This window comes from Artemia sp. Qi Xiang Cuo, chromosome 11 (assembly GCF_049724085.1).
Source record: "Artemia sp. Qi Xiang Cuo chromosome 11, ASM4972408v1, whole genome shotgun sequence".
In the NCBI taxonomy this organism is placed as follows: domain Eukaryota; kingdom Metazoa; phylum Arthropoda; class Branchiopoda; order Anostraca; family Artemiidae; genus Artemia; species Artemia sp. Qi Xiang Cuo.
The window spans coordinates 34,152,986-34,176,764 of NC_142804.1; the positions used below are offsets into that span (position 1 = coordinate 34,152,986).

Sequence of the window (23,779 nt, forward strand, 5' to 3'; positions counted from 1 at the left end):
TATATATATATATATATATATATATATATATATATATATATATATATATATATATATATATATATATATATATATATATATATATATATATATATATATATTTATATATATATGAATATATATAAATATATTTGAGTAGGGGACAGCCCTTTTAACATACGGAATAATTTCTGTTCGTTTTAAGTTTTAATAACGGTCTTACTTTCAGTTAAAAAAGCTTGTTTGTTTATTTAATTTCTGAACGTTTTTGAATTAATGCAGCTTAGATGTTGGCTCACCGTACATGAATAATTATAAAGAAATTTGCATAGTAATTCTTTTTTTTGGTTAATTGGCTTTCGCGTACTTTTGATCTAACGTAACTTACGAATTAATTTACGTAACCCGTAGTCAATACCTCGCTTTTTACGCCGAAGTTCAAATATTCTTCCAGTTTTATAAGAATGGCCCCTTAATCACAAATGCCGTTAATTAGAATAAATAGTTCTGATGAAACTAAAAAAAAATTAAGCGCAAAGAGCGAGGTAATGACTAGGGGGCGAACCCAATCATGTACGTATTAATTTCTGTTTGTTTTAAGTTTTGGTGTTGCTCCTTACTTTCAGTTGAAAAAATTGTTTTTTTATTTAATTTCTTATTGTTTTTTAAATAATGCTGGGAAATCCGACGTCCCTTCAAAGCAATGTCTCTTCCTCCACGGAAAGCTCCTCTCACGTAAAACCCAACCCTCCCCTCCCAACTACCAGAAAAAATTTGCCCTGAAAACTTCTGTATACTTCTTAATAACCAATATTATATGTTAACATTGGACATAGTTCATAAATTGAAGACCGTCCCCCGGAGACTGTGGGGGTCATCCTCAAAGACATAGTTATTTTATTTTTCGAACTAGCTGAACAAAATGGTTGTCTAAAAATTATGATCCGGTGGCTTTGGGAAAAAAGTGAGCGTGGGAGGGGGCTTAGTTGCCCTCCATTCCTTTTGGTCACTGAAAAGGGGCACTAGATATTTTCAATTTCCGTTCTGAATAAGCAAATCCATCAGTTTTCTGGTCTGCCCTAAGAAAATGTAAGGATGCCAAGGATAAAGAAAAATACAAGGATCTTTGTGATATAATGCTTACATTATGTGGCCTGCCACACTCTTCAGCAGCTGCTGAAAGACAATTTACGCTACTTGGTAACATCAAAACCAAATTACGGAATGGTCTTCTAGTGCAAACGACTAGTTGTTTAATACATGTCAAGCAACTAATTAAGTGTTCTGGAACGTTGCTAGAATCCTGGATTATACATTTTGAATTGCGCAAGAAATACTCCGGTTGGCAAATAGCTAGCAAAGAAAGAAATAAGGCTGACTCTTATGCCGAACATAATTTTCAAGATAAATTATCGCTAGAAGACTAATCTTAAGCTTCCACAAATTATTTTTAATTTTTTTTTTATGAGTTTTGTGCTTGTATTAAATGTTTTTTTTTTCGTTTTCAATATATTTGATGTTGACTGGCCGCTTTGAAAGATATTTCCAAAGCGTCTTTTGGTGAATATCCCAGTTGATAAGAAAAATAACCTCTATGTTCTGAGATTTCAAGATGGGCATATTTTGGACATATTTAAGACGAAATATGGACATATTTTTGCTAAAAATGACATAATTTTGGATACTTCAATATATTTGATGTTGACTGGCCGCTTTAAAAGATGTTTCCAAAGTGTATTTTGGTGAATATCCCAATTGATAAGAAAAAAAACCTCTAGTTTCTGAGATTTCAAGATGGCATTATTTTGGACATATTTAAGACGAAATATGGACATATTTTTGCTAAGAATGACATAATTTTGGATATTGAGGGGACATATTTACGGACCGAGAACTTGGCAACAGTGCTTATAATTCGGAAAATTTGAAAATCGTGACATGGGCAACTTGTTAAGGTTGTTGGCTCCAGAAGATGGGTGTTTCTCGCCTCCTAAAAATGACCTCTTCTTAGATTTTGAAAGTGAGTTTTTTCTTTAAATGATTTTAATCAAATTGGCCTTGAAAGAATCCCAGGGCAACAATTCTGTAAGTCAAAGGAGCCCCACCCTTATTTTGACTAGCCTAGGCCTAGATAGGCTAAACCTACTTGAAATTTAAATTGCTTATAGCTCACTTAATCCTTGTGAAAACCTATATGGAGGGTTCTTCAGTTCTCAATAAGTGCCAGAGGGTCTGTGTTTCTCACCCCCTAGAAATTATATTTTAGATTTTGAAATTGAGTAGGCTAGGCCTAGTTGCTAAATTTTTTGTTGTTCATATTATTGACTTATGAATAAATTAAACATGCCACTTGATGCCTTTTTTTATGTTTTTTTTTTCCAAATGTAATAATCATTTTTGTTGGAAACCCCCCTAATGTGCAATACCCTGAATTGCTATATATAGGGGAGGGGGGGAAGGGGTAAAATTCATTTCCAACAAAAATGCTTATTATATTTGGAAAGAGCATAAGAAAAGGCATCAAGTGGTATGTTTACTTTATTTGTAAGGCAGTAATATGAATAACAAAAAATTACCCTCTTTCCAAATAGGCTATAATAATCATTTTTAGTGGAAATAAATTTTACCCCCACCCTATACATACCAATTCAGTGTGTATATTTGCCCATTAGAAGGAGGGGTAAATTTAATTTCTTATGTAAATAAGAGGTAAGTTTGAACTACCCCCCCCCTAATGTGCAAATATATACCCTGAATTGGTATATGCAGAGGTGGGGGTAAAATTCATTTCTGACAAAAATGATTATTATATTTGGAAAGAGCATAAAAAAAAGGCATCAAGGGGTATGTTTACTTTATTCATAAGTCAATAATATGAACAATGCAAAATTTACTGCCTAGTCTGTTCTGTTCAGTTATAGGCCTACTAGACCAAAGTTGCCCCAGTTCCAAGACATCAGTTTTGAAAAGTACTTGAGCCCAAAACCTACCTTGCCTGGGCTAGTAATTCTTGTGGGGAGTTAGCACCACTGGTGGAACATAGAAATATTTTGGTGAGTCAAGGGCAGGATGTGTACCCTTTGGCTGACTATACTTCAATGGCTTAATTTTGAAAAAAAAAAAATCCACATGAATGATATAACACTCAAATGCATTTAAAGAGCAAAAAAGACACATGATAGTGTTGCAATGGTGTTATACATTGTATAAAAAAGGGCTGTATTAAGACAATATTTTTTATTAGTAGGCTATGAAATATGCCTAGAGAATGATCCCAAAAAATATACCAAGTTAAAAGCCTTTTAAGCTTTCTTTATGTGACATATCCTTCATATTCTTCACAAAGAAACAATTAGATATAATATTTTATTCTAGGTGGTCTTAATGCTCAAAATAAAGTATAGAATAGCTTCTGGCAAATGATTCAAGTCTTTTTCTATTTGCTCCCTTTAATTTACAGACCTGACTTGATACTTTTAATAATAATTTTTTCACTATATTGATCTCCTGATTGATCCCACATGTCTTTACACAATGATTCATGTTACAAAGGTCCCTGAACTGCAAACATATTTTATAGCCACTCTTATTTATATTTAATATGGCTCTTTACTTTTTGCTGTAAAACTTATTTTTCATAATTTTTTTTTTAATCCTTGTTAAAGGCTACTTTCTTTTGAATTTGTTTCTTGATTTGAAGTGCCTTTCCTGAATGCTGCCTACTTTGATCAGGATCAATTATGATGGTGTTTTCAAACAGGATGAAGTGATCTAAGTTATCATAAAGGGGCTGGACAAAATTGATATAAAATTTCTAGGCCTTTTTTATAATCCCTTGGCTCTAATGATGGAAGATTTTTCTTTGAATAGCCTCTCCCCTATCTGTTGCTGGGTCCTTCCAATATATAAACAACCATAAAGGCCAAAGATTTTATACCCATCAGCAAGGCCATACCCAGAATTTTTTTCAGGGGGGGGTTTACTCAAAGATTTTTTTTTTTGGGGGGGGGTTCAAACCCCTCCCCCCCTCTGGGTATGGTCTTGCCCATAACCTAGATTGAGGCTGGTGTCATCCTTATTGTAGTTGAAGAAATTCTCTGTTTTTTTCTGAAAGTGATACAGGCTTTAGTTGTTTTACTCATGCCTGGTCATTTATGGAATAGCTTTAAGTGCATTTTAGGAGAATAAAAATGAGCTTTATTCATGTACATTATTTCTGCTAATAAGGTATAGGACATGAACAAAATTTCCCACTTTCATCAACTTATTTTTTTTTTATTTTAATAGATGCTGAGCCAACAACAGAGGAAGAAGCAGTGTACAATAATGTTAAAGCAGTTCTAGTCAGGTCAACTATTGTGTTGGAAGAATTACAATCATACAAGGGGGCTAGTAAGGAAATAAGAGATGTATGATTTCTTTTTATCTAGTTGTAAATACATTTCATTGTCTCATTGTTTTACCTTTTGTTGTTTGTACCATGGAAAGGTAGTGTGGTCTTTCTTGTCATCTAGCTTATGCAGAGCATTTGACCACATATCTGATGATATAGAGCCAAAGTATTTATTTAGAAAAATTTTCATTGTTGTAGAATAATTCCTCATTTTTTTGCCTATTATTGTTTGTATTTCTGATTAATGCACCATCCAACCGTGATCTATAGACAATAGGAACTGTTGCTTCCTTGACCCTCTGTTATTTATGGTGAAGTCTGATTATTGCTTTCCTGGTATCAGTTTAGAGTGAAAATAAAAGACAGTTGGTAATTATAAGGATTGCATTTAATAATTGCCTTTCAAATATGTTTGAAATGATATATAATGGTTAAAACAAATACAAGTGTTTAATTTAATTTAGAAAATGATTCATCTCTTATTTGGTAAAATAGAAACAAGCTTGATGATGATCTACCTATATTTTAGCATGATTGGGTTTCTGAACAACTACTATGCAATCAGGATAAAAACATGTTTAGAATTATTTTATTAATGTGACTTACACTTGAAAATCATCACAAAGGAGTTTGAAATTTAAATCAAAAGTTGGCAAGTCAAATTAGGCAGTTTTACAGCAGAAACACACTTGGTGTTTAGCAATTGTAATTTATAAACTTGTTTTTTCAAATACTTTTGTTATTGTTTTTTTTTTATTTGCATAGCATTATATACAAAAGACTATCCTACTTGATAAAACTACAATAAATTGTCTCCTGTTCCCCAGTATGCCAAACAGGCTGAAGCTGTTAAGCACATTGTTTAAACATTTGTGCATTGCTTTGAGCCAATGGTTATTTTTTTGTCTCTATGAATAGTTTTCTCACATCCTTTCACAAAAAATTAGTAACCATTTTCCCCAAACAATTGGTTGTTCATTAATTAGAAAGAAATTTCACCAACAGGAATAGGAACTGAATTCATATTTTCAAAAGGCAATATTTAAAAAAGAGCCATGTAAAGCAGTAAAATATTTTTGTTCTGAATTTATGGTTGATTTCATAGCTTCTACTGGTATTAGAGCAAAGATAATGTATCCTGTTTGTAAGTTAGTGAGCCGGGTTATTTTCAAACTTCTAATATAATCTTTATGATTGATAAACCAGAGGAAAGATTTAAGGCATAAATTTTCGATATTAGAAAAGATGGGAGAATGGAGCAACAGTTTTTCTATTGTTATTGTCAGTCTGGCCGAAGATGCAAAGATTTAGCATAAGTATAGAATACTTTGGAACAAACTAGAGATTATATAGGTTTTTCAGACCAATTTCTGACTATTTGAATTTTCTGCTTCTTTAACACAAGTATGACATCAAAGTTAAGGAAGAACTTCCTAAATTGAAGAAAAAAAATCATTCATAATTTTTTGGTTTTTCTTTAGCAACAGGTCTTTGGCACTAGAATTTCCTGTTTGACTAGCTAAATGTTTAGTCAGACTGGGTTTAATGTCACGTCATCTGTTATTGCTTACTACAGTAAAGTGGCAATGAGACTTAACTTTGAGAACAAAGAATCTGGGTTCAAAGTACTCTGTGGTACACTCCTTTGTTTCACACTGAACTATTTTTGTTTACATGTTGACAAAATTTAAGTTGTTGCATAATTTAGGTTTTACAGGAGAATGAGGAAACATTAGTTATGGGTTTTAGTTGGTATTATCAAATAGGTTTTTGAACATGGAATTGAAAATGAAATAGTTACATAGTTGTACTAGTAGTTGCAACCTAGTAAAGAGCAACATCATCCTCTACTAGCTGAAAAACACAGAATGGGTTCACAATTAGATTCAGCTGAACAGTAGGCTAATATCAGTTTGATTGAACTGAATAGTAATTTTCAATTTGATTCAACTGAATAGTAATTTTTAATTATAACAAGACATGTTGAGCATCTCAAAAAGGAGTCTGAAATCCCACAAAAGGTAAATCAAGGTTAACTAAAATACTTTGTTGAAATGATGAATGTCGAATTCTTTTAACCAGAGGCTGAACACCCCCCCCCACCCCTTTTACAACATTGAAAATCACATTTTTGCACTAGTAGCACTGATTTGTCTCTTTTTTTATTTTGTTTTCTCCCAAGGTGATTGTACTGGATCAGTTGTTGAAGAAATCAGGAGAGGGTTCACTTGAACAAAAAAGAAAATATCTGAATACCCTTTCAAGTAACAAAATAGATAGCACTGTCATAAAGGACTGTTTTATGCTATTTTGTGCTGCATAACGTTAGTTTTGGCCCAAACAGGACTAAAACGCTAGATAATGATAATTTTGAGATAGCCCATCAATATATCATAGTCTAAAACCCTCTACTGGAGTTTTATAGTTTCCCATCTTGACAACCAAGGAAAATTGTATTTTAGCATGGGTAGCACAAGTATGGTTTCTCCAGTGGATTTTGATGAGTTGTATTTGTTATGGAAATATCATCCAGAATTACCCAATATTGAGGGGATTTACAACAGTTGGTACCAAATCAAACACTCTGGAAAAAGAACCAATAGCAAAGAAAGTAAAGATTGATAACACAATAGAAGCTGCCAAAGACAATTTAAAGGAAGGTATTTGACAAAGTAAAACAAAGAAAATGGGGTCTTAAGAAATTGTGGAGTGACAAATATCTCTCATGTAAAACCATTTTGAGAATAGAAATTTTCATTCAGGTTTCTAGATTCAAGAACAGTTCTTAGGGAATTTTGAAAATGAGTCAGAGATCCCTAAGAAACTCATTAGAACAAAAACGAAAATATTGATCTTTTCAAGTAACGAAATGAGTCGTACTGCGGCAAAATGCTGTTTTTTCCCATTTTGTGTTGCAAATACTCACCCAATATCTGTAGAAGACTACCAGTAAAGGCAGCTTTGCTGGATGTTCTTCATTTAAAAATCCGGCTTAGCAGCCTTTTTGTCTTCTCATTCAGCCCAATTTACTTAGTATGGTATGCAGCTTGTAGAATTGCATGCACTTATAGGAATAATTATGAATTTCCAAGTAAGAAATGTTCATGCCTTTTTTCTGAAATTTGCTTATTAGGAATTGGATTATTGTGAGTTTTTGAATGCCAGATTAGTGTGATTTTTTCATTTTGTATATGATTGAGATTATTTTTATGCTTTCTTTTATGTAGGCAATAACAAATCCAATGCCTGATACTAGTCAAAAAGTCAAAGGAGCTCTTTTTCCCCTGGTTCAGAAGTTAAGAAGGTTTTATGATTTTTCGCTTGAAATAGGTGAGCTTATTTACATTTTCATTGTTTCCCAAAAACCTGTATATTTTTATGAAATTAAAGGCCTTAAGTTTTTTCTTATTGTAGGCATGATGAAAAACGTGGTTTTGACGGGCCCACGGCATCCTCTTATCTTGGAGGTCATGAGTATTTCTAAATCTTAAGTTGTAAAAATGTCGTATGCCTGGATTCTGTATGGAAAACTTCCAAACAAAATCTCAATTCCTCTGCATAAGCTAAGTATTTCCTCAATCATTTAGGTATATTTAGCCTGTTAATGTTGTCAAGTATTTTTGTATAATCTATATTTCCTTAATTACACTCTGATATATTAATTTAAGTGAACCGTCAGACTCTTTAAAGGCAAGTTAGTTCTGTCTGTAGTTATATCTGTAGTCAGTCTGTAGTAATGACTCCAGACTGCTGCAATTTTGAAGGTATTAACATTATAGTTATAACAAATCCAGTTTTTTTGTCATAAAATGGCCCATAAGTTAACATGGCACTCATTGTATTCATATGATGGTAATACAACAAATCTTATTGATCATTTTCCTGTAAAACAAAGCCTGGCAAGATCAATACCAGAGACTAGGGTATATAGGAGTGCAGTTACTAATGTTAAAAGTAAAGATCACCATCTAGTAGCATCAAGGGTTAATTTAAAGCTGAAATTTCAGAAAAATAACTACCTTCTGGAAAGTTATGACGTTGGTAGACTCCAGAATGAGAATTTGGGAGAAACTTTCCAGGAACAGTTGAATACTAAATTGGAGAGTTTAAAAGTTGACAGTATAGAAGATAGATGCAATAATTTAATGAAAATAATTTGTGAAGTTGCTGATTAGGGAAGAAAGTCAGGAATGCAGATAGGAATATCAGTGAAAAGGCTTTATGTTTAATAGAGAAGAGAAGGAGCTTGTACAAGAATTACCTGGGCAATAGATCATATGAAAATGAGAGGAATGTAAAGAAAACGGACAAAGTATTAAAATATGGACTAAGGAGGTGTGAAGTTCTGACCATGAATTAAATTGCCGAGGATCTAGAAGATGCAGATAATCAGTATTTTGGTAAAATATTGTACTACCATGTTAATAAATTGAGAGAGAGTAGTCCATCTGGACCTGTCCCAGTTAAAGATAAAAACAAGGCCACAATTAGTGATAAGGAAAGAGTTAAAGAAAGATGGGCAGAACATTTCGAGAATATGCTAAACCAGGATAGAGTTAAAGAAAAAGATATAGAAGAAAATGAAAAAGTTTGTGACACCTTGGATGTTAAGGAAGATTTACTTTGTGAGTAACGATTAGCAACAGTACTAAGGGGATTCAAAAGTAATGAGGCCCCAGGTGCTGATAGTGTAGGAAATGAATTTCTTAAATATGGGGGCTATGAGATCAAAAATAAGTTACTGGATATTATGAATATGATTTTTGAAAAGGGGAAGTACCTAGTGATTTTAGGGAAATCCTATTTAAACCCCTGTATAAGAATGGTGATAAGAGTGAGTGTCGTAATCATAGAGGCATTAGCCTGGTCTCTTGAGGAAGAAAATTACTTAGCATGAAGATGCTTTTCAGACTGAGAGATGCTGTAGACAAAGTTTTAAGAGAAGAACAGTGCGGTTTTAGGTAGGGTAGAGGACGTGTCGACCAAATTATCACAGTTAGGCTAATAATTGAGAGGTCCCTAATTTATCGAACATCTCTAGTCCTCAGTTTTATAGATTATGAGCAAGTGTTCGATTCAGCTGATAGAAGAGCTTTAGCGAAGGTCTTATCCTTTTATGGTATACCAGACAAAATTAAAGTGATTAGTGCTATGCACGAGAATAAGAGTGCTGCGGTTAAGGTAGGAAATGAGGTTAGTAGCTGGTTTTGTATTAAACCAGGAGTTAAGCAGGGTTGTGTTTTATCCCTGTTTATATGGATCATTTTTATGGACTTCGTCTTAAGGAGCACAAGAAAGGCAAGGGTTGAGCATGGAATCGAATGGGGAAGAAAAACTTCCCTGGACGCCGATTATGCTGACGATTTAAGCATCCTAGATGAGAGTCTGAGTAAAATGAAGGAACTTTTAGAGGCTATGTAAGTTCAAGGTGCAAGAATAGGTTTGAAAACTAATGCTAAGAAGACTATGCTGCTAAGGCTAGGAATAAGTGAAAATGAAAAGGTGACGTTGGATAACGAAAAGATCGATCAAGTGGACAGCCTCACCTACCTTGGTAGTATTATTAGCAAAGACAGCGGGAGCAGTGAAGATGTTAAAAGTAGAATAGCCAAGGCTCAGGGTGTTTTTCCACAGTTGAAAAAAATTTGGAAGAATAGGAAGAAAGTCTGCAAACCAAGATTAGAATATTGGAAGCTGCAGTGTTGACAGTGGTCAAATATTGTTCTGAGTTATTGGCGCTCGAAAAACTGAGGAAGATTTCCTGGATATTTTCCAGAGAAATTGCCTGCGGATTGTCTTGGATATCCGGCTGACTGACCGTATTTCAAACAGCAGGCTGTGCGAAAAATCTGGTTCAATCCCGCTTTATAGGGCTATAATGAGATAAAGGTTGAGTTTGTTAGGGCACGTTTTGCGGATGAAGGATGACAGATTGCCAAAGATTATCCTTTTCGGACAACTGTTTAGGGCTAAACTGAAGTTCAACTTATTATTAGGGCTAATCATCCAAGGTTAGAGTGGGAAGATGTCGTAAAGAAAGATTTATGGGAAATAAGAACTTCCTGGGAGGGTGTGAAGAGGCTTTGAATACATTAGGATAGAGGAGGAGCATACGTAGCTGTGTTTGCCTGAGGTGGCTTGGAGCTATGGTGAGTTGTTACTAATAGTAGTAGTGGAATTGCCATTAAGCTCTGAGAAGCCTTTGCTGCTAAAATGAAAAAGTAAATGGATAATAAAATCAAATAAACAAAACAATCAATAGCATAAGTGGCAAGGATGAAAGCCAAACTGATTCTCAGGAAAAATATGTAGCATATAAACTGACATTTTACCAGAAAAATCGAAGCAATCTTGCTAAATTAGTAAAATATGAGCTACACAGTTCAAAATTTCATGAAAATTTGATTTTTCAATTTTCTAAAGGTCCGCATTTTTATATATGTAGTAATTTCTGAAACTTTTGATGAAGTTTATTACTCACAGAGTTATTTTCTTAATGGAACTGCTTCCCTATTGAACGCGTTTTAGAAGAACTCCAAGATGTTTTAATCCTGTATTTTAAGTATGCGCCTCCTTGCGCAAGTGGTTCAATCTCCAGTATTTCCTGTCTCCTGTTGCTCACTTCTGGAACAAGAATTTCTTTTCCAACAGAAATTGAGAACTAATAAAGAAAACCTGTGGGTCTTACTGTCCTGGTAACCCTATTTGGCTAAGGTCTACAAAGAAAAATTGGGAAAAAGGAATTACAAATATATTTTGTTGCTCCTTATTTTTTTTTTGTTGAAACCCCTTCCTCCTTCTTTATTTAGGGTAACTTGCTGCTTCTCGGTTACTTTTTTTAATACAGGTGTTTTCTTTTGAGTAATAGGGCTGCTGTGTCTCCCTAAAGTGATGGGGACTACGGGCTTGTATGTCTGTCGCAGCTTCAGTAAAGGTTTTTTAAATACAGATCCTTGTTCATGCAATTTTGTCTGGGAGGTTGGAGTTACGGTAGATAAAACAAAAGTTATATTGAAAGTAAAAAAAATATGGGGATTTTGCAGGCCTTCTTGATTACTTGGTTGACTTGATATATCACAATATAATTAATGAATATAGAATTTATCGGTTCTACTTCTTTTTTTCTCGTTTAAGATCGGATAGTTCCATTGATCCTCGAGGAGTTAATATCAGGGAGCAAATCACCAAAATCACACCTAGAAACTCAACAAGCGCTTGTAAAACAGTTTGCAGAAATTTTGGAGTTTGTAATGAAGTTTGACGAAATTAAGGTAAGGGAAAATACTGCTTATCGTTTTCTAAAAATCTTTTTATGGTCTTATCCCTTATGATTCTTTTCTCTTTAATTTTTTTTATTTGCATTTTTTACTAAATAGCGTGTAGTAAATTATTAAAATTGAATTTTATTCTGTAATTACATCTAGTGTTTTTTAAGTTGAAGTTATAATGTTTTATGAATATAGTTAAAGCACATTTGTACCAAAGCTCTTTACTGTGACAGAAGTGTTTGTGATTTTCAGAAGTTTCTCAAAAAAAGAATGCTACGTACTATTTCTAATAACAATTTGACAGACGGGCTCATAAGAACAAGAAGGAAAGAAGCCGACTAAAAAGGAAAATGTACCGGGTGACGATGAGGACAAACAGTGGCGCCTGTTTACAGGAAAGGTGAAAAGCTCTGATGATTATTTACATCACCAGAAGGGCTCAAACAATCAGTAATGAATTGATTTTGGGTACTAAAATAATGGTCAGACCAGACTCAAAATATATATTCTGCACACTTAAATACTGATACTATTAACCTCTTGACTATCTGTTAAGCATGTTTGATACCATAAATGCTATTTTGCGAATCTAAGTGTCGGCCAACAGTCTCAAAGACAAAGGGCCCATTAGTAGATTTTCCCTGCACTACAGAGAACTTCCAAAGCAATTCAGGTAAAAATTGTTAGGGGTTCTTAAATGTGTCAAAAGTTCAAAAAGCTAATGAGAGGCTAGTTTAAAAAAAACAAAAAAACTATAATCTCTTACTAATTACTTAGCAAAACGCTCTCAATTCAATGTACATAAAGCACAAGTAATACACATCCTGTGTCGGCAAAATTTCAACAAAGTGGTTAGCACAACAGGAAATTCCAAAACTGTCAGATTGTTCAATGATATTTGTTTTGATCCAAAATTCGGAGAAGTTAAATGTTTATTCTAAGGTTTTTGGGATAGTAGATCTCGGCTTTTAGTTTTTGGTCGTTTACTCGGATCTTGTGAAAGCTATGCAAGTTTTGGCAAGAGCGCTTAATCTATTCTGAACAGTTTGACCAAACAAACTGAAAAAAGTTTGTAATGGTATTGAACGGTCTTAGAATTACCAAAAAGTGAAAAGACTCAATACAAGAGGGACAATAAATACATCATACGCAAATAAACATTCTCTGGATGCAAGAAGATACCGTGATTATGGTCAGCTCTGCAGTGTGTTCGCTTGATAAATGTCTTATAACCCTTTTCACCAGAATCTACAATTGCAACTTCATATGTTGACTTAGGATAATGCTCAATTGGTAGGTAAAAGTATGTCAAAGATCTAAATGACAAAATCACTTAATATGAATGGGAAACTAAAGCACAGGATCCGCACAAGGATAAAACTTTTAAAGCCATCAAGTTACGCTTAAAAGTATGTACATATTGGTGGACCTACAGATATAGGCCAATGTGTGGTGAGACGTCTCTATCTCGGCAGATAAGGAAACGTGTCCATATATGTAATATTATTTGTGGCTGAAACAAGTCGCATACAAGAACCCATTTCTGTTGCTCAGAACTTTTTTTCTGGTACTACTCATTCTGCCAATCACGAAGTTTTGGTTGTTAACATTTTTATCGTTTGTGTTTATATTTTCTGTTCAAATGTATGTCTTTGTAGGCCTCCCTGCCTAGACATGAATATCTGGCCAGGTACATGCCGATGCCTGGAAGTCAAACTTGACATACATGCAAAAGCCACTGAAGAAAAAGACGTAATTTACTTTGTTTGTATTTTGAGATTTTTCTTTATAGATGATGCTGCCTGCAATACAGAATGACTTTAGTTACTATAGAAGGATGTTATCACGAGATAGTACAAGTAGATTGGAAATGGATGGAGTGCTCGAAGACAAGGATCCTGATCTACCTCGTGAAGTGGCCGGAAAAATGTCCTTGTTTTATGCCAATCCCACACCAATGCTCAAAACCCTGAGTGATGCCACAACGAAGTTTGTGAATGAGGTAAGTCTTAATTAAAAGAATAATTGAAAAAGGACAATATACGTTATTTTTACTAAAATAATGCAATTGATTGCTATCAACTTAGCCCCTATAGGCAACCACTTTTGATCCCAGTGTCTTCCGTATTTCCTGAACTCGCCAAGTAGCTCCAGGTCTGACTCGATGGTGAAAAGTCAGGTTTCCTTATGACCGTTGGCTCTATTCCTCCACGACGGCAACTGGAGACATTTTGGGCATTGTTTTGATAGCCCGTCGCCAGGGTGCTATAGTAAATGGCCGAACCTTTGGAGATGTTTATGTTTGACGATATTTGAAATGGGTGGGTGTTTTCCAGTTTTACTGCAGATAGTATTGTTGTTGACTCTTGCAGATCCCCTGACCCTCGAGATATACCGAAGGCATCTATGAGAAAAGATATCCAGATTCTGGCTTTCTGAACTTTTAAGTTCAGGGTCACGTAGCCGTACTGTAGTACTGACATCACAATTGCGTCAAATATCCACAGTTTTATGGTCAATGTGACTTGGTGCTTGTTTCATAGGGGTTTCCGCAGATTGAGAAAAACGGCCCAGACTGAAGAAATACGAGCTTAGATTTCTTATGCTGTGCTGCTATTGTGCCCATCATAGAACTTAAGTGTTGGAAATAGTTAACATATTCGTTGGGATTTCCATCGAGCATGAGGATTGCTTTTCCAGTGTTGCTTGTCCTCGTCGTCTTTGTTTTCTCTTGATTTATATGAAGGCCAATGGATTCGCCCTTACTAGATAGTTCGTTGAGCCCAGATTACGGTTTTTGGATGAACTCGGAAAGGCCAACATCGTCGTCATAATCTAGGCCTGTTACTGACAGGGAAGGGCTTACCTTAACTGATTGACATTGCTCAGTTGCTTTTAGGATCTAGTATTTTACGAAGTTAAACAAGGTTGGGGATAGGATTCTTCCTTGCCTTACAAACTGCTCAATATCAAAAAGCGAGGATACGCTTCCATTTGCTCTAACTTTAGCTTTTTTACCTGCTTGATATGCCTGAATTAGGTGGCATACTAACCATGCTAAAATGGAAAAAAAAATCACTTGAGAAGAATGAAGTAAATCCATTGAATTATACATTTTTTCTTCTATTTAGCTTTACAAAATAACTCTGAATGATTCCATTCAATTAAAAAAATTAGGGCGATTGATCAACTTCAATTTGGAGTTCGTAGGCTCTAGCGTAATTAATCTACTACTACTAACGAAACCGCAGCACCAAGCCACCCAAGGCAAACACTGCTACGCACGCTCCTCCTCCATCCCAATCTATTCAATGCCTACCTCTTTACACCCTCCCATAGCGTTCCCATTTCCTTTAAATCTTTCTTTATGATATCCTCGAACCCCAGCCGTGGACGACCTGCTTTCTGTTTAGCCCTAGACGGTTGGCCGAAAAACATAATCTCTGGCAATCTGTCATCCTTCATCCGCAGAACGTGTCCTAGTCGTCTTAACCTTTCTCTCATTATAGCCCTAGAAAGTAGGATTTAACTACACTTTTCGTATAACCTTCTATTTGAAATACGGAAAGTCAGCCGGATATCCAGAACAGTCCGTAGGCAATTTTCCTGTAGAATATCTAGCAAATCTTCATCCGCTTTTCGGAGCGCCCATGCTTCAGTGACATATTTGATCCCTGTCTCACTGTAATTTCGAATATTCTAATCTTGGTTTGCAGACTTGTTTTCCTGTTCTTCCGAGCTTTATTTAATGTGAAAAAACACCCTGAGCCTTGGCTATTCTACTTTTAACATCTTTACTAATAATATTACCAAGTAAGTGAATCTATCCACTTGATCATTCTTTTCCTTATCCAACGTCACCTTTTCATCTTCGCTTATTCCTAACCTTAGTGACTTAGTCTTCTTAATATTAATTTTTAAACCTATTCAAGCACCCTGAACTCGCAAAATCTCCAAAAGTTCATTCGTTTTGCTCACACTTTCATCTAGAATGCTTAGATCATCAGCATAATCTAAGTCCAGGATAGGTTTTCCTCCCCATTTGATTTCGTGGTCTCCCATTGCCTTTCCTGTGCTCCTTAAGACAGATTCCATCAAAATGATCCCTATAAAGGGGAATAGAACACAACCCTGCCTAACTCCTGATTTTATTGGAAACCAGTTGCTAACCTCATTTCTTACCTTGACTGCAGCTGTCTTATTCTCGTACATAGCACTAATCACTTTAAGGTATTTGTCTGGTATACCATACAAGGATAAGACCCTCGCTAAAGCTCTTCTATCAATTGAATTGAACGCTCATAATTTATAAAATTGAGGACCAAAAGTGTTTTATAACTCAGGCACTTATCAACTATTAACCTAAGAGTGAAAATTTGATCGACACATCCTCTACCTTTTCTAAATCCGCACTGTTCTTCTCTTAAAACTTTGTCTACTGCATCTCTCAGTCTAAAAAATATTATATTACTAAGCAAATTTCTACCTACAGATACCAGACTAATGCCTCAATAATAACCACACTCACTCATATCACCTTTCTTATATAGTGGTTTAATTACGGTTTTTCTACAATCGCTAGGTACTTTTCCTTCTTCGAAAATTATAGTCATAATCTTCAGTAACTTATTTGTAACTCAGAGCCACCATATTTAAGAATTCATTTACCTCATTATCAGGAGCCTTGTTGTTTTTAATCCTTTAGCACTGGTGCTAATTCTTCCTCACAAAACAAATCTTCCTTCATATCCTAGGTATCGCAAACTTTTTCATTTTCCTCTATATATAATTTCCAGCAACTCTATCTTGGTTTAGTATATTCTCAAAAATGATCTGCCATCACTCTTTAACTGTTTCCTTATCACTGGTTGTGGTCCCATTCCTTTCTTTAACTGGGACAAGTCCGGATTGACTAATGCCTCTCAATTCATAAACATGCCAGTACAATATTTTACTATTATGCCATCCAGCTGCATCTTCCAGATCCTCGGCAATTTTATCCATGGCCACCATTACACACCTCCTTAGTTAATATTTAATGCTTTTTCCACTTTCTTTTCATTCCTTTTATTTTCATATGGTCTATCCTTCAGATAATTCTTGTACAAGTCCCGTCTCCTCTCGTATAAACATAAAGCCATTTCACTAATATTCTTAGTTGCGGTCATAATTTTCTTCCCTAAGACACCATCAAAAACTCCAGGAATTGTTTTCTATTATAAACTCTCCAGTTTATTATTCAGTTGTTTCTGGAAAGTTTCTCTAAAATTCTTATCCTTGAGTCTACCAAATAACTCCCCGGGAGGTAGTTATCCTATCCGAAATTTCAGCTTCAAATTAACCCTAGACACTACTAGATGGCAATATTTAAATTTTAAAATCAATAGCATTCCTCTATACCCTAGTATCTTTTATCGATCCTGCCACACTTCGGTTTGCAGTAATATAATCCTTAAGGTTTGCTTTTTTACCATCACGTAAGTACCATGTTAACTTATGGACCATTTTATGACCAAACACCAGATTGGTTATAACTAGAATATTATACCTACAAAATTGCAACAGTCTATAGCCATTACTGTTTTCTTTTCCTAAACCAAGTTAACCTTGGCTAGGATACCATCTATCCCTATTTTTACTGACCTGGGCGCTAAAACTTCCTACTAGAAACACCATGTTTCTACCTGGGACACTGTCTATTTGCTCCTGTAACTGTAAGTAAAATTCATCTGAGTCACTGGTATACCCGTCAGTTGGTTCTACAGGGACATTTACTAGTAGGCCTATAACTGATACGCTATTTTTTTCTAGTCATAAAATGAGCGATCGGTAATCTATTATTAATAACTTCCCAGTCTAAACAAGACTTGGTAGCTTTCTTATTCATCATGAGCCTTACTCCATGTCTATGTACCCCATCCTTCCTGCCTGAGTAAACACATACTAAATCACCTAATTTCATGCTTCTTACCCCTGGGATATGATTTTCTGGAACTCCTAGTAAGTCCAGTCCGAAGCGTAAATAATCAGAGCACATATTTTGTTTCCTTTAAAATAACAGACGTCTAGTATTGTTGAAGACGCTACCAGTCGATAAAGTGGGGTTGATAAGTAATTGCCATCGTATTTGGCCCAAATTAGTAAATTGCAGCATAAATAAGTTTTATTTAGGAATGATGTGTAATTCAAAGACTAAATTATTTATAAAACACATTGGACATAGTGAGGAGATGGGTAGGGTGTGTTAAAATTTGATTTCAAGGAGTCAGGTATGGAACATAAGACATATTAGGATAAAGGAGATTTTTAGGAATTTTTAGGTAGTATCTGTGTTGCATTATTCATCGAAAGACTGAGTATTCCAGAAAAGTGATAAATTAGAAAGGATACAGCTAAGATAATATAAGTGATGGTTATGTGTAAATAGAAATATTATTAGTCTTTTAGTTATAGGAGATATAGGAAATTGTTCGCATAGAAGTTATAGGCTAGCGAATATGATTTGGCTCGTGGAATATATTGTAAAAATGCCACGAGCGCAGCTTAAATCGGCTCATTTAGCAGCTCTTGGAATGATTCTCCAAGTTCATGACCGTACGAAACAAGGAATATTTTACAAGATTGGGGAGTGGGGATGTACAGAATAATGTATTAGGTATTGATCATGATGTGGAAAAGATGATAGGAAATATTTTACGAGATCAAGAGACGGGCTTGGGAGTGTGAAAGACGCCTTTCTGAGTCCCTGCGCCTTTACGTCGTGGCAAAAGAATCGTGGTGTAAAGGGGTATATTTTAAGGTAAATTCAAGAAAGGAACAGTTAAAGTATGTTATTGAATTAAGAAAAAATTGTTTTGGGCAAGAAGAACATATTTAGGGAGGAAGTTAAGGTAGTGGGTCATATGGTATGTGAGTATGAAGATATGAGTCAGCTGACAAAGCGATCAGTGCTGCGTACGAGGATACAGTAAACGGTATATTAAACTTAAGATCAGAAGAAATAGAAGCCTACCATAACTCAAAACGACCAGAAATTACTGTAATTTTAAATAGGGGATATAAAAGCTTAAAAAATGCACGCCGTATCCTGGATGATTCTATGAGAAATGCAGAAGCCAAGTCGATTTTCTACATTTAAAATTTTGTCTTTTAAATTATGGTGTCAGATCGGAAGATCTACTTTAACTTTTGAAGAAATATGAGACATTTCCCTAGCAATAGTGTTCAGAATCCTTTTATTATACATAAATAGGTTTACCATTAACCACTCGTTTCTGTCTCCACTCCACTTTTATGGACATAGACCTATGATTTGCCCTCATCTCGTCTAGTCTCACTCTTAAAGACACATTAAGCTCACGTATTGACTCTGATTTTATAGGGTGTTGTTATGTATTATTGGTTGTACTGTTTAAGATAATTTATATAAACATAAAAAACCTACAGTTAAAAAAAAAAACAAAAAAAAAAAAACACGACAAGTATATAAGTAAGCCGAATGATAGGACGTAGTCACAGTTATAAAGTGACATAGATGGCCATATTTCATTAGTCATGTTTAAAACTGAGTTTTGTCACTGCTGTAAACTGACATAAATTTTAACATTTCTCTGATATTTTAAAACTGGTCATCTTTAATCTATTAACAATTTTTAATTTAGAATAAATATGTATAAGAAAAAAAAACCTTATTTGAAATCTGCGCGAGTTAACGTAAGCCTACTCAAGAGCGATTTTGCTCCCATATATTATAGTTTTTTTTTCCCCAATGGTTATTTACATAGAACGCAAGGCCGTATAAACTTGGTAGAGGGGTCATTCTACCCCAAATTGTAAGTTCTGGTGCCCTTTTAAGGTTTAAAACTGATCAAAGAAATTGATTGTTCCTTCAATGTTCCACGTGTCTTAGAACGACCCTTTCTCCAGCCTCACTTGGCATTAGATCAAAATTTTAATGTGGCTATTCTAATTAGAATGTTCGAAAGGAAAAAAAATAGGTATTTTAAGGCGACGAAATAAGTGTAAACTCACTGATAACGTCTCTAAGCTAAGGAAATAGCTCTTGTGAAATAGAAAATTCATAGATGCAGGCTTCAGTAGTCATAAATGAAAATCTTAAAAAGATTAAACATTTGACGGAAACTGCGGATTAAAATTTGATTGAATTCAAACTGCCCTAAGTAAGTATTCATGCTATTGAATTGTATTGAAAGTGGAATTACAAAATATGATTACAAAATTTAGATTTTACTTTACTTGGTGAAATGGACTCTAATTTGGAACTTTTAGACTATTTCTTGTATTTCCCTGGATTGGATTTTTCACAGTTTAATTTGAAAAAGGTGTTGAAGATACCTTTATTTTCCAATCGGCAGCTGAATTCTTTAATCCCATAGATATTATGAAAGTTTAATTGTTGATTTACTAACTTACTTAATTACTTACTTGTGGCGGGAATCGGGTGTTTCCCCATTGCCTGGCATCAAGGATCTTCAAGACCTGCTTGGACCATGTAGTGCGGTCTGCTGCCAGCTGATTTGCAAGTGGGAGCTATTGGGTTGTGCATCTGTCACCGAACTTTATGAACCCCCCAATAGGTTCAACATCTGATTTAACCAAGTTCCAGAAGATTTTCTGCTATGCTCCTTCGCGTCTCTTCCATGAGCTAGGGGGCTCAGCTAGAAGGATTCGGCAAGGCAAGTACTCTTTGGTCTCTGTGAGACATGGCCCAACCATTCCAGTCGAAGCTCCTTGATCGTGGTGGCAACGCATCTCTTGATACCACACATCCGTCATATATCCACGTCTGATATGAGATCACTCAGGTTTACCCTCAGGATGCTACGCAGACAAGCATGCTTAAACATCTTCAGTGCGTTTTCATGTAGTCGCTCCATTGACCAAGTTTCGCATCCATAAAGAAAGATTGTTCGGAACAAAGCCAGGTAGATTCGAACTTTAGTTCGCACAATAATTTCAGGTCGGTTCCAGATTTTCTGAAGGAAGCAAAGACCGTCTGTGCTTTCTGCGACCGCTGTTGAATATCGGCGTCTTAAGATTCATCAGTACAAATATGGGAGCCAAGGTAGGTGAAGCCTACCGACCGGATCCAACTGTAATTGATTTACAGTTAGGGAAAGTTGATCAGTCTGGTTTATTGCCATAAATTTTGTTTTCCCTCTACTGACTTTCAAGCCAATACGATCTGCCCAAGTAACCACACCATCGAGCATATTTCGAGCGTTCTCTGGGTCCAAGAGGATTACATCATCATCAGCGCATTCAAGGTTTCCAAATGAAAGGTTCTGTCCAATCTGATCTCCTGGATGAGAAGACAGTGCATTTAGCATTTAGAGTTTTCCAAAGTTTTTGCCGAGTGATCGAGTTGAATGCGGAAATAAGTCCAGAAATACCAGAATTGGGGGCATATTATACCTTTCGAACTGCTGGATAATGAGGCAAAAATATTGTCAGTGCATCCTCTACCAGTATGGAAACCGGCTTGGTTTTCACGGTTTCTTTTCTCACTTTCCCCCTTGAAGCGGTTTAGGAGACTGAGATTCATTTATGTTTCTTGGGAATAGAGTTGACCGCCTAGCCCTCAGTCTTGCAGGAGAAAAATTGTTGCTTTGGGAGAAACTAGCCATCCTTAACCAACGCATTAAGCATGTCGGTGTGAATGCCACTCAGAATAACAATAAAGCCATGCCGGAACAGTTTAAGGGACATAATTTTAGGCCTAATATCCCTGTTTTTGTCGTTGGCTTCCCCACTAAACTGCTTTGCCTACCATCCGTTAGTTATTCCCGGCTAACTAAATGATTAGGCTACCTGTGGTTTTCATTTTCCTGCTCTACGGTTGCAGACCTGGCAACTTTTATGATAAAAAAAGCGGCACCTTACTTAGATAATCCGTCAAAACGAAAAATGGCGATCGCTAAAATTGCTGTGCATGTCATCTATTGCGATTTAAAATATGATATCTTTCAGTGATGTCTCGTTGATAGCTGCTCTTAGGCTAGGTTTAAAGACTGATGACGAATTTCCTCGGGTATCTGAATATCAAAGTATCCCCGTTGCTGTATAAAGGGCCAAGGTCTTGACCATCTTGTAGCCAAAGGTGTGAGTACTGTCTTCAAATTTGAAAGTGCTCTGGTCCGCACCAACTGACTACAGACTCGCCTTGTAATAATTCCGAAAAGTGTATAAATTGTGAAGGTGACTATGTAGCTTTAGTTTGTACCGTCAAATTGGTAGTCTCTGTTGCGCTCACAGCAGGTAGATCGGCTAAATTTATTTTTGTAAAATCCCTGTTTCTTCGTTCAATATAAATGGAACCCATGATAAACTCCTTAGCTTAGAGAGCTTCTTGAAGAATTTTGATATTGTATATGTGCAATAACATTTGCTGTCTGGTTGTAGCAATTAATTTCCTGCGGTGTATTGCAGATCGTGTTGTGTTTAGTACAAATGGAAAACGCACGCGGGAAGGCCCTATGGTGGTGTGGCATGTTTGGTCAGGCGGAATCTTTCTTTTGTATTACCTATTTGTTGCCGTTCGTCCCACCGTTTTTTTTTTGTTTTTTTTTAGCCATCCTTCTTGGTGACCCAGTTCTAATCAATTTGTACTTGCCCCTCGATATAAAGACAGGTGAATCTTTCTGAAGCTTTGCCAATTCATGTGACAAACGAAGTACCTGATTTCTGGAACCGAATCTCTTGATTACACGTGGAGTCCAGGGGTGAATGGAATTGTGTAATTTCCATGTGAAATAGCCGACCAGATACCCTTAAAAATTCTTTCTTCCTGCTTACAAGATACTCTACAAATGTATTAACTACTCCTATATGCATAAAAACGGGGCCGTTGTGGATTTAGATGATGCGATTTGCTCACCAGCCATTGAAACTTTTGAAGTTTGGGCGAAAATAAATGAACGTAACTATGATCACTTGCTTCTACTTTTACAGTTTGAATCAGGTCAAGCTTAATTATTGCCCTCCATCAGTTAAGCCTAAAAAGTGAATTATTAAAAGAGCTTGGGATAGTGCAAAATTTAGTCAAATGTTCCTTGGCCTTTTCATTTTCAAGGCACCATTTATGTTGCGAGTAATGCGCGTGAACTGTTAAACACTTAATACAAAAATAAAGTCCAGTGCCATAAACTAGCAGAAGCTAATGCTCTACTTATGATCCGTTTGTGGAACAACCTTACCTTAGATCCACCTGTGGCTTCAGATGTGCTTAGGGCATCCAAGAAGAGTTGCCAGTCATCTCTCATCGCAGCGGCTGCCCGGACATCTTCTTGTTCGGGTTGGATTGAGGTATTGGGATTTGTGACAACCTCAGCTTGAGTCGAAGAGGGTTTTTGGTGGCGCCAAATTTGAGACAGTTTCCTGAAAGATGCATTAGCCTAGCCGATTCTTAGCTTGACTTCTTGCTCACACGATCCTGAATTTTGATGGTACTTGAACTCCATGACTTGCTCTATCGTCTGGTTATGGCATCGTAGGTCGAGTGGAGATCCAGCGTTCGCCATACTTTTGGTTTTATTGGTATTTATCTTAAGACCAAAGATTCGGACTCGAGGAGGCTGATATCGTCAGCGAGATCAACATCTCCGGGTCTCTTATTATCCAACTATATTCCATGTCCGTAGCAGATCCGGAGAATATAATCAATGATGAGAATAAATAGCAGTGGTGATTAGCACATAACGGTGTTCCACCCTTGTCATGATGCGAAAGTAACGGATACTCCCGTCACTTGTCCTCACGCAGCATTCTGTGTCTTTGTAGAAGACACAGGGCTTCAATGATTCGGATGAATTTATCAGGAATACCGTAGTATTGGAAATCCTTCCAAAGCGTTTGGTGATCTACCGAGTTAAAAGCTTTCTCGAGGTCTATGAAGACCAAGTACAGCTTATTGCGCCATTCCTTCGCTTCTTCTAGAAGCATTCTAAAAGTGAATACAAGATCAGCGTACGATCGGTTTGGCCGGAATCCATGCTGCTCTTCCCGAAGATGTTCGTTAAACGCTAGTTGGATTTTGTTTTGGAGTTTAGTCGCCAATTGTTTTCAAAGTATTGATTTAAGGGTTATATCTCTCCAGTTTTCAAATTTTGCAGCGTCACAT

At 35.8% G+C, this 23,779-nt stretch overlaps 1 protein-coding gene across 2 annotated transcripts in view; it reads left to right on the plus strand.

Annotated features, from left to right (window-relative positions):
• The first annotated feature begins 1,893 nt into the window (after positions 1-1,893).
• LOC148946910 (CYFIP-related Rac1 interactor B) overlaps positions 1,894-23,779 on the plus strand; it is a 112,501-nt gene continuing 90,615 nt past the window's right edge. For both annotated transcript variants that reach the window (XM_089097190.1, XM_089097189.1), the window contains exons 1-5: positions 1,894-1,999; positions 4,267-4,388; positions 7,600-7,702; positions 11,507-11,643; positions 13,433-13,642. In XM_089097190.1, the coding sequence (XP_088953316.1) occupies positions 1,918-1,999; positions 4,267-4,388; positions 7,600-7,702; positions 11,507-11,643; positions 13,433-13,642 (654 nt within the window). In that variant the 5' untranslated portion in view covers positions 1,894-1,917. The remainder of the gene's footprint in view (positions 2,000-4,266; positions 4,389-7,599; positions 7,703-11,506; positions 11,644-13,432; positions 13,643-23,779) is intronic.